The sequence below is a fragment of the Garra rufa genome, chromosome 6, assembly GCF_049309525.1.
Source record: "Garra rufa chromosome 6, GarRuf1.0, whole genome shotgun sequence".
Lineage (NCBI taxonomy): Eukaryota > Metazoa > Chordata > Actinopteri > Cypriniformes > Cyprinidae > Garra > Garra rufa.
In genome coordinates, this window is record NC_133366.1 from 36,138,136 (window position 1) to 36,150,282 (window position 12,147).

Consider the following 12,147-nt stretch of genomic DNA (forward strand, 5'->3'; position numbering starts at 1 on the left):
AAACATATGTTTAGAGCTCCACCTACGGCCCCTAGTGGACATCTTATGAAACTTAAAGGAGGAATTCGCACGTATAGCACGAGACAGCTTGATAGCGTAAATAGCTTATTCTGAAAAGAGTGTATTTTTTCCACCATATTTTCTATCATTACTGTGCTCTCTGAGCCGAGCCTAAATAAATAAATGTGCAAGGCTTTTTATTTCACATCATGGAAGGAATCCATGATCACCGACCCCCGCGCTCTGCTTCTCGCCGCTGCGGTCACGCGACACGCGTTTTTATTTATTTAATCTTCTTCTTTTTTTATTTCCCTCTCACACTTTTCTTATCATAATTTTACAAGTTGCAAGTTACGAAACACATGCAAAGTGGTGACTGACACTGGCAGGTGCAATGTTCTCCGATCGACTCGGGTATTACACACAAGTTAAACATACCCGGGACCCGAAGTAATAGATTTGGACCCGACCCGGACCCGGCTAACCATTTAAAATATCGGGTGCCGGGTCCTCGGGTCTCGGGTCCTCTGTGAAGAGCTCTAGTATAGACCACAATATCAACAAGCATAGTTTCGGGCTTCTTTTCTTTTCGCTGCAAATGAGTGCACATGCAATTTGTATGACAAGCTTCTTTCGGGCTGGCATTTTTTTATAATAATCCCAGTCTCATGTGAGAACTTGCACGCCTGACCTCGCGTTGTTTCCATGTCACTTCTCGCGTGTGTTTGGTTGTGAGACGTAGTTTGCGGACCGGGACAAAGTTGTCACAGATTCGTCCTATTGTAAAGTCATGCAGTGTGAAACCCCCTGTCACCGATCGATCGTGCAGTGTGAACACAGCAGCGACGGAATGCTACCCCAGATAGTCATGCAGTGTGAAAACATCTGTGACGCGATTGCTTTGAAAATCATGCAGTCTGAACTCGGCATTATGTGCACCCCTGATTATAATGTCTAACCATTATCTAGCCTAATGATTAAAAAGAGTGACTTGTAACCCAATGGTTGCATGTTTGAGTCTCATACTGGCAGAGATTAGGTGGGGGAAGTGAATGACCAGCGCTCTCTTCCACCCTCAGTACCACAACTGAGGTGAGACTTTTGAGCAAGGCACCAAACTCTCACTTGCTCCCTGGGCTTGGGCACTGCAGCAAAAATGGCTGGTCAGTGCTCTGTGTGTGTGTTTGTTTGTTTACTGCTCATTGGATGGGTGAAATGCAGAGCACAAATTCCAAATATAGGACCCTATACTTGGCCATACGTCACATCTTTTCCTTTTCTTTTCAGTCTGAAGAGTTGGATGGCATCATAGTAAATTGCAGAAATAAGTGCAAAAAATGTCCCAGATTACTCTTATTATGTAAGAGAACAAAAGAGAAATTAATGTGTTGCCTTTGATGGAATCTGTCATTTCCTCACAGTAGGGACCTCGTTAAGACTGTCAGTCATTCTCGTCATGGCTATAATCCTTTAGTGTCATAGTGTTAAATCCTCTGTTGCTTTCTCTGTTGTTGGTGCTCCATGCTGTGTTGGGTGTGTGTATGTGTGAGCGATACTATTGCCGAACCAGCCTTTTAGAAAGTAAACTTTCAAAGCAACTTTCAAATAGGATTTTTAGCCTGAACGTTTACAAGCCCAGCCTGTATCCTGCTGCTCGCCATGTCCTGTATCCAGCAGCTATCACTTTTCCTGCGGGAACAGGAGATTGAAGTCTCATTCTTTAACAAATGCCCATGCATTGAAATGCATGCCTGACATTTCCTTTAATGGAAAGGATTTCAATAAAACACCAGTGTGCGACAGAGGTGTGGTTATGACTTCTGAGAAATACAGTAGTTTCTGCAAGTATCAGTCGTTAGAAATGGCAGGGGAAAAGAGCACCGTATTGAATCAAGAAAAAATGTTTAATGATATATGGTTTAGTGGTAATTAAAAGGAAGGACCATGTACGTGCTCATAATTGAAAATGAATTGTGATTGCCAATATCTCTTTCTAAGCAGCTTCCTGTTATAAACTTATCACCCATTTAAAGGAGTAGTTCACTTCCAGAACAAAAAACCACAGATAATGTACTCACTTGTCATCCAAGATTTTTATGTCTTTCTTTCTTCAGTCGTAAAGAAATTATGTTTTTTGAGGAAAACATTTCAGGATTTCTCTCCATATAATGGACATGTATGGTGCCCCCCAGTTTGAACTTCCAAAATGCAGTTTAAATGCAGCTTCAAAGGGCTCTAAATGATCCCATCCGAGGAAGAAAGGTCTTATCTAGTGAAACGGTTGGTTATTTTCTAAAAAAATTTACAATTTATATACTTTTTAACCGCAAAGGCTTGTCTAGCTCTGCGTGAACTGTGTGTATTCCAGTTTATGACAGTTAGAGTAGAAAAACTCCCATCTCATTTTCTCATTCAAAATCATGCAGAAGTACTGACTGAAGGTCAGAAAGATGGTCAAATGCCCTTTACAAAAAAAGGCAAAACAGAATGTAGGACGATTTTGAAGTTGGAGGAGAAAATCAGATAGGAGTTTATCGACGTAGCCTAACTGTCATAAACAGGAATACACACAGTTCAGGCAGAGCTAGACCAAAACAAGCGCTTGTTAAAAAGTATATAAATTTAAATTTCTTTACAAAATAGCCAATCGTTTTGCTAGATAAGACTCTTCTTCCTCAGCTGACGCTGCATTTAAACTGCATTTTGGAAGTTCAAACTCGGGGGAACTATACATATCCATTATAAGGAGAGAAATCCTGAAAAGTTTTCCTCAAAAAACATAATTTCTTAACGACTGAAGAAAGAAAAACATGGATATCTTGTATGACAAGGAGGTGAGCACATTATTTGCTTTATCTGTTACTTGGCCTTTGTTTCAGAAAGACATGTAATTTGACACCTTAATTCTTAAACAAATATGTATCTATTTAAACATCAAAGTCAACATCCTTCTACTGAAAAAGGAAAGCTCAAAAACACCAGTGATGTTTTGTGTACATAGAGATCAATGAAAGTCAATGCTTGCTTGTTGGTTGGCAGGTTTGACATTGATGTGATGCATATCTTGCATCAAAATGCTTAGAGTTTGCATCAGTGCATTCATTCAAAACTTGATTCATGTTGAACAGATTTTATGTGAGCTGCATATTGTTTGCCTGTCTCTCTCTCTCTCCATCACAACAACTCATGCACAGACACATAGAACATACAATTCTCTTAATTTCCTCATGTGCATTATGAGTCAGGAGAGTGTAAATGATGCCTCTCGTTTAGAATGTGAATGAATTCCTTTGATTTATGAAGGAGATTCTGCGTATATAATAGCATAACCATATTGAATCTAAACATAGACATCATCACAGATGTTCCAAGAAAATTCAATTATCCACATGGAATTATCCTAGACTGCTAATATTATGTCATTGTTGAAATTTTCCGTTTCATCTCTTCATCTCATCATGTTTTTACATTTGTACACAGATCAGGGCACTTTAGTCCATCTTTGGAAGGAGTGTGTCCATTATGAATATTTTATACTGCTGATACGCTGCATATTCTTTTCTTCTTTTAGAATGTTCCCTCCATGCGTTTTTATCTACAAGACAACAGCAACGTCCCTCAGGATATTAGTCTCAGTTACTGAGTCGCCTATTGGAGCCTGTGGAAATCAAATCTGTCTGACGATAAATTAATAATTTAACCTCGAACCATCTGTCCGTGAATTCAGTCTTGATTAGTTCACAAAATGAAAATGTCATTGTTTACTCTTGTTCCAAACCATTGTGACACGCAAAGGGAGAATGGCTATACAATTATTGTCAAGCCTCGAGAAAAGGACCATAAAATTATCATGGAAGTTGTCAACAGGACTTATGTGCTATATATGTTTTCACAGATCATATTGAAAATTTTTGTTATACTTTATTGTTTTACCTCATTCTTTGAAGTTATAACTGTAACTGCATGGAAAGAGCGACCAGTATATCCTCAATATATTTGGAAGTACATAAGGCTCAGTAAATTCTTTCTTTCTTTTTACAGACTCGTTACAGGGGGAATATCAGCGGAAGTTGTATAAAGAGTTGATGGAGAACTATAACAAACTGGAAAGGCCTGTTCTCAATGATTCATCACCTATAGTGGTGGAGCTGGGACTTACACTGCTTCAGATCATAGACGTGGTGAGTGTCTTCTTCTGCTTCTCTTATGTGATATTCCATGATGCTGGTTTGCATCACACTTGGCATATTCCACTTGCCAGTGGTGATTTGCAGTTGGATCCATCCTTTACTACTGGACAAATCCATCCTTTACTACTGAATTTGATAAAACTATATGAAATTTGCTAAAGGTCAGTGATCTTTGTTTTGCCATCAAAATCTAATTAAAAAATGTGAAACCCTTCTTGAAATACCTTAAACTGAAATGAGGATTCATGCTGTACTCGGATGGACAAAAGAACGGACAAAATTCTATAGTTTAAGAATGGTTTTATAATGGTTTATAATGGTTTTATAAAACTGCTGAATGAACGATATTCACTTTTATTACCAGTCTGTTTCTTCCATTATTCTTCCATTATACAGTAGTATCTGTAGGTATACTTACATATACAGTATCTCACAAAAGTAAGTACACCCCTCACATTTCAGCAACCATTTTAGTATATCTTCTCAAGGGACAATATTAAAGAAATGAAACTTGGCTATATTTTAGAATAGTCAATGTGCAGCTTGTATAGCAGTATAGCTTTAGTGTTCTCTGAAAATGAGTCATCATACAGCCATTATTGTCATTCTCTCATACTTACCACTGGATGTTCAACATGACATCTCATGGCAAAGAACTCTCTGAAGATTTGAGAATTAGAATTGTTGCTCTCCACAAAGATGGCCAAAGCTATTAGAGGTTCAGTAACACCCTGAAACCGAGTTACACTACAGTGGTCAGGGTCATACAGAGGTTTTCCAAGATGGGTTCCATTTGGAACAGGCCACTCATTCTGTGCGTCAGGTGCAGAACCAGGCTTCAAAAAACAGATGCATGAGTGCTGCCAGCATTGCTTTAAAGGTTGCAGAAGTAGAAAGTCAGCTTGTCAGTGCTCAGGCCACACGCCGCACACTGCAGCAAGTCAGTTTGCATAGGCATCAACCAAGAAGGAAGCCTCTTCTGAAGCTGGCCCACAAGAAAGCCCGCAAACAGTCCAACCAGTCAAGACAACCAGTCCAAGAGCATGAATAACTGGAAACATGTCCTGTGGTCTGATGGTAAGGAGTACCAAGAAAATTGTGTCTTGCCTACAGTCAAGCATGGTGGTGGTAGCATCATGGTCTTGGGCTGCATGAGTGCTGCTGGAACTGGGGAGCTACAGTTCATTGAGAGAAACATGGATTCCATTATGTACTGTACATTCTGAAGCAGAACATGATGCCTTCCCTCCAGAAACTAGGCCGAACGGCAGTTTTCCAACATGACAATGACCCCAAACACACCACCAAGATGACAACTGCCTTGCTGAGGAAGCTGAAGGTGATGGGGTGGCAAAGTATGTCTTCAGACCTGAACCCTATTAAGCACCTGAAGGTGATGGGGTGGCCAAGTATGTCTCCAGACCTGAAACCTATTAAGCACCTGTGGGACATCTTCAAGCGGAAGGTGGTAAAGCACCATGTGTCTAACATCCAGCAGCTCCGTGATGTCATTATAGACGAGTGGAAGAGGATCGCAGCAACAACCAGTGCAGCTCTGGTCAATTCCATGCCCAGGATGATTAAGGCAGTGCCAGACAACAATGGTGCTAACACAATATATTGACACTTTGGACAAGTTCACTTTATTGTGTACTCACTTTTGTTGTCAGCTATTTTGACAATAATGGCTGTATGTTGAGTTAGTTTCAGAGGACAGTAAATCTATAATGCCATACAAGCTGCACATTGACTACTCTAAAAAAAGTTTAATTTCTAGTATTGTCCCTTGAGAAGATATACTAAAATGGTTGCCGAAATGGGAGGGGTGTACTCACTTTTGTGAGACACTGTATGTACATTATTTAATGCCATTCCAGCATAGACATAGATTGTCCTAAGTCAAAAATAGTCTTTGATAACTTATGTGGTGGAACATAGTCTCCACACACACAAAGCTGGTTACATAATTAGCATTTTGTGTTTACAAAAAGTTATAAACTGACCCCAAAAATATAAATGCATTATGTAACACAATACCAAATAAAAAAAGAGTTTGTTTTAATTATTAAACAATAGATCTATTTAAAGATCCACTCGAGACATTTTCTAATTGTATTTGGAAACTTTCTGGCTATTAAACAATAGTGGAGCATGTCCAAAGTTAATGTGATGACTACACCTGAGGTTACTCTGCTAGGAGACCTGCACTTTAAAAAAAATAAAGGTTCTTTTTAAAGATTGTTGGTTCCATGAAGAACTTTTAACATTCATAGAATCTTTTTATTGCACAGAGAGTTCTTTATAGTGAAAAAAAGCCTAATGTTTTATTTTCTTCAAAGTGTTATGGGAAGTTCAATCAACTTAACAATTAACACCTCTATAGGCTATAGGGCTAGTTACAATATTACAATAGTCTGACCTGCTTGGACCCATGAGTAGACCACTTCACATGGGGACTGTGCTGTTAATGAAAATGTTTGTTTTGTGCTCCTTAGCAGATGTTGTTTTCCTTTCACCAAGCTCCTAATAATTACATTTATTTTTTGTACTTCTGAAGGCAACCAAGGCACATTGCCCAGTTGTACTAAACCCTTTAATTTAAGAAAACCTTTTATTGTTATAATTGTGAGAGGATAATTGTAGGATTTTCTTAACTTAAGTGGTTTGTTGCAACCAACTACCGTTTTCTTCTAAGATCAGAGAACGAAACAGCTTTAACAGAAAAAAATCTAAAAATGAAAATGTTTTGTAGCACTTTTGTAGTGTTCTGAATTCACTAAAAAGTCATGTTTTTTATGTTGTAATATTTTAGTAATTACTTTGAAACACTAAATTCAAATAACATCTTACCTTTGGGGATTTAGGACAAATTGGAGGTTATCCTAATTTAAGAACATTCTAAAGAAGTATTTTTAGCAATACAAAATATTCTTAACTCTCTCCTTTTTTTCTTCTTCATTGGAACATATAAAAATGGCAGTTTAAAAGATTTATTTTTTCTTAAGATAGTCTTGTGAATCCAGCTCCAGTTGAAAAGTTTATTTTCTCTAGAAAGTCTTTTTGAAGACACTGTGACACATTTTCCCTTTTCATTTTATCTTACCTTTTTATATGCCAGACGAATAAGTATGTTGATGTTTCATCACAGCAGGAGTCCCTGAGCATGAAAAGATCCACATGAAACATTAATAAGATCACATTTTTGTTGAGTAGCTGTTGCACTTGACAGTGCATGCATATCAATCACATAAATATCTATAGGCAATGAAAAAGGCGGACATAACATATGGAAAATAGGCTGATATCAACAGATCATTAAGCAGACATGGAACATTTTGCTTTTAGAATCTTCCACTTTTCTTTGAAAACATTTACAATAGTCCGGCATGATGGATTTGGTGGGGCCCAAACATCCATTTGATTAATCCAGCTATGGCTTCTTGACTTATAAAACCTAAACTATATGCAGTTTACTGCAACATTAGTAAAAACACGTTCTACACTTCAGATTTTACCCTAAAGAATTTATGACGTTTAGGTCTGCTGATTTGGGAGGCCATAGAAGGCATTTATCACCATCCTTGCGTTTACATGAGTTTCGAATTTCATTTAACAGCATGCGGTTTAGCTTTTTCATCCTGGAATATGGGTACATAATGAGTGCAATGTGTTTGCATGACAGATTATCCTGTGAAATGGCAGATGGCCATTTAATGGATATTCTAAGCATTTGTAAGATTTAAAGGCCAAAGTTCTGTCATTTCTGTAAACCTACTAGAGGTTGTATAGAATTTAAATAGTGTTTACGCACTTCCATTATGCAAACAATACCAAAAAAAATAAAATAAAAGTATGCATGCCTGACTGTCCCAATTCCGCTGTCCCAAAGGCCCCGTCACCCGGCTGAAATCTATCTCCATTCATCCATCTCACCGTGTGAATTATGAAATATCTGTTTATCCTGTGTGTTAAATCATGGCTGCCGTGGCGTGGCTCTAGCGCGGCCCCAGATGGCGAGAGGCCCATAGGCTATGACTGGGATGCTGTGAAACTGTGAACGCATGAGTTGTTCGCAATCAGCTAAGGGGGGCTGGGGGTGGCAGCTGCCACACCATTCTACATCACTGCAGTGCCTGGAGGGTTATGAGTGTGAGGATAGGTGGACTGTGAGAAACAAAAGCTGAAAAATACTTGGCATTGAAAAGTTTGATTTGTAATGCAGTGTCCATTACATTACAACATGGAACAGAGTTCATGTGGAAGAAAACTTTGCTGTATTATGAGTGGCTTAAATGGAAACAGCTTGTAGTTTTTGGGGACCATACAGAAGTTTGGAATTAATGTGGCTTGATGGGGGAATGGAAGCCTATTACTTAATTATCAATAACTGAAAATACATTCTTCCAGCTTTTTGGCTACTGTACCTTACAACAGATTTTCAGGTTGTTTTGTTTACCACAAAAAAAAGTTTTATATTTTGCTGACTTGTGTACTTAAATTATCCCAAATGTTTCAAAGAATGTTTAAATCCAGAGAAATAAGCAATTTTAACTAGTGTAGTGAACCGTGTCATTGCGTTGCCTGCATATGATGGTATACACCCTCAATTTTCCTGTTTTATTTTGTAGAAAACATAGAAACTCCAAAGACACTTTAAATGTTATGCATTTTATTAGATAGGCCAAAAAACACAAGGAGTAGCATTATAACAGAACTTTCATCACACTCAAATGTATCTAGTATGATGAAACAGCACTGCTTTACCTCACATACGCATGACCAAAAGGAGCGGAAACGGTCGACTGTGGCAAAATAAAAGCTCTTCTGCTTTCGAGCTATGTATTGCACTCTTCCTTCATTAGCAATCGCTCCAGCGTCCTTGTTTCACTTCCACGACTTTCAGCCCCACCCTGCTTCATATACTGCAATGACCCTTATCCGGTCCTCTTTTTACAATCACACTCAAGAATTTTGGGGTCCTTTTTTACCCCGGTAAACAAAATGCAATTTTGTAACAAAATAATAGTTTAAAAAATAAAAAATATTTTAAATATATATAAATTAATAAATATTTTTTAAATGGGTTTTTATGGAAAAACAGTTTTTTTTATGTAAAATTCACTTTACAAAAGTCCCACATTTCTAACTTTAATTCATGGGGATAACATGGATAATTTCACATGGTTCGGTGTAAGATTTGTGCCCATCTTTTGGAAAATCCAGTTTTAAAAGTAAAAAAATAATCACTTTTACCACTAGATGGCTGCAGAACTCCACTATATGCTATTTGCTTTTTGCCCACCAGAAAGAAATCTTTTCATTAGTTTTTTCAGTTGAGTTCATAGCTACATATTATGAAATCACAATTCTAACAATAAAAATTACTTTTTGTCAAAGTTTAGCATTTTTTTGTACTGAAACAAATCTATTCTATTACATATTGAGTAGCAGTACCCAACATGAACATAAGAATGCAAAAACAGCAAATGTTTTTTTTTTTTTTGACAAATTATAATAGAGCAGTTTTTATGGTCTCACAAATGTATTTCTGTGTGTCCTGTGTATTTCATAATATGTAGATATGATCTCAACTGAACAAAAACTTGTGAAAAGATATCTTTCAGTTGATCAAATAGCAAAAAGCATTGCGGCCATCTAGTGGTAAAATTATTATTTTTTTACTTTTAAAACTGGATTTTCCAAAAGATGTGCAAAAATCTTACACTAAACCATGTGAAATTATCCATGTTATCCCCATGAATGAAAGTTAGACATGTGGGTCTTTTAGCAAATTGAATTTTACATAAAAAGTATAAAAAAAAATTGTGTATAAAAAATATTTATTCATTTATATAAATTTACAAGTATCATACATCCTCCGAAAACTCCACAAATGAGGAGTAAAAACATTAATAAACAGGAAAATGTATTTACATTTTTTTTTTAACAAAAATCTCCAGAGACCCCAAAGACCACGAGTGTGACTTTTTTTTTACACCAACATAAAATCATGCTATCATTCCAATTTTTTTATTTTTTATTTGTAGATCTAGAAAGTGTTGACAATTTTACAAAGTCTTATGCCTCGTGGACAAAGTCATTTGCGTTAATAAGTCATTTGGGTTAATAAGTCTTTAATACATTAGTCTTAATAAGTCTTAATAAGTCTTTGATACATTAGCTCATCCATGGAATTATTTCTTGCCGAGTCCTGACAGATTGCATCGGCTGTGGGGATGAAGACAACAACTCCCAGGATTCCACACTCAATCACAGCGTCATCAAACTATGCCTTTGTTTCTTCATTTGTTTTGAATATGCACCTTATAGTGGCGAAAACTTACATATTGTGCCTTTAAAATAGTGGCAGTTTATTGTACATTAACAGGAACCAGTAACTCAAAACCAGAAGTTCATTTAATAGTATTCCCACCACAAAAAGAATGATTTTAGGCAAATGTACAGCTCTAATTATAAGCAGCTTTTTGCTGAATAATTAATGTGAGAACTTTGACAAAAATATGAGGTTCGCATTTTTGCTTTTAAACTTCCTAGAGCACTGGCCCAGTTTAATTATGTTGTAAGAGCATTACTGTAAGCACAGTAAAACAATAAATAAATAATAATAATAATAAAAACCTAGGGGACAAGTTTGGTTATTTCTGATAATCAACATGCTGTTGATAATGATTAAAGTATTAGATCACACAAAAATGAAAATTCTGTGATTAATTACTCACCCTTATGTCGTTCCAAACCCGTAAGACCTTCATTCACACACAAATTAAGATATTTTTGATGAAATCCGAGAGCTTTCAGACCCTGCATAGACAGGAATGTAACTATTAGGTTCAAGGCCTAGAAAGGTAGCACCAAGATGCATGTGTGGTGCTGCTGAAGCAGCAGTAGTAGTACCGTTGCTGTCTATGCAGGGTCAGAAAGTTCTTGGATTTCATCAAAAATAACTTAATTTGTGTTCCTAAGGTGAATGAGGGTCTTATGGGTTTGGAACAACATAAGGGTCAGTAATTATTGACATAATTGTAATTTTTGGGTGAACTAAGGTTTGGGTGAACTAACTTTAACTTGTTTAAAACCTGAAATATTCCTTTAAAAGAGGTCTTGTGGCGGTTCAACACCATGTAATACATTTGACCCTTTGTATATGTGTTTACATGTCCTCATAATGGTTCATCAGACAAAAAGTGAATTTGGGGAATGCAAACAGCAGTTTGTTAGGGAAGGTTCATTTCAGGGCAGGAATCTCTCACACTCACCGTCTGCCCGGAGAACCAGTTACCCCTCTGTGACCTCCATCCTTCTGTCCTCCAGCCTCCATACTGTACAGTCCTTTCTCACTCACTGCCTGCCGTCCCCAAACCACAAGACAGCCAATAACACTCTCTCACTTTCTCTCTTTTTTCAAGGAAAGACCAATCTGTTCACAGGTCATATTTAGTACCGGTGTTGTAGTTGTAGAGACCAGTTCATTCGTGTTGAAACCAAGACCAGAAGAGTGTAAAGTCTAAGTATCAGACAAGATTGAGACCAGAAGTGGGTATTTTTAACAGGGTTCCATTTGATAAAACTGAAATGTGACCCTGGACCACAAAACCAGTCTTAAGTCGCTGGGGTATATTTGTAGCAATAGCCAATAATTGTCACGATCCAGGCGGGGTTGAAGAGTGGAGAATGATGAGGGGAACCGGAGTAAATGAAAACGTAAATAGTTTATTAAATAAAACACTGTAACTAATACAAACAAACAAAAACCGGGAGTATTAGATGAGCACATGAAAACAAGCAAACAGAGGTAACAGAATCATTGACGGACAAATGGGGAGTGCACACACAGACTCTTAAATATACTGAAACAGGGGTGTGGTCACTAACAAGATAACAAGGGGGAAATACAAATATGGGCATGACTGAACTAACTAAACAATACCAAAAGGGG

General features: G+C 37.3%; 1 protein-coding gene across 1 annotated transcript in view; it reads left to right on the forward strand.

The window, feature by feature from the left end:
* chrna8 (cholinergic receptor, nicotinic, alpha 8) overlaps positions 1–12,147 on the forward strand; it is a 96,360-nt gene that overhangs the window by 13,656 nt on the left and 70,557 nt on the right. The window contains exon 2 of the mRNA XM_073842284.1: positions 4,042–4,181. Within this exon, the coding sequence (XP_073698385.1) occupies positions 4,042–4,181 (140 nt within the window). The remainder of the gene's footprint in view (positions 1–4,041; positions 4,182–12,147) is intronic.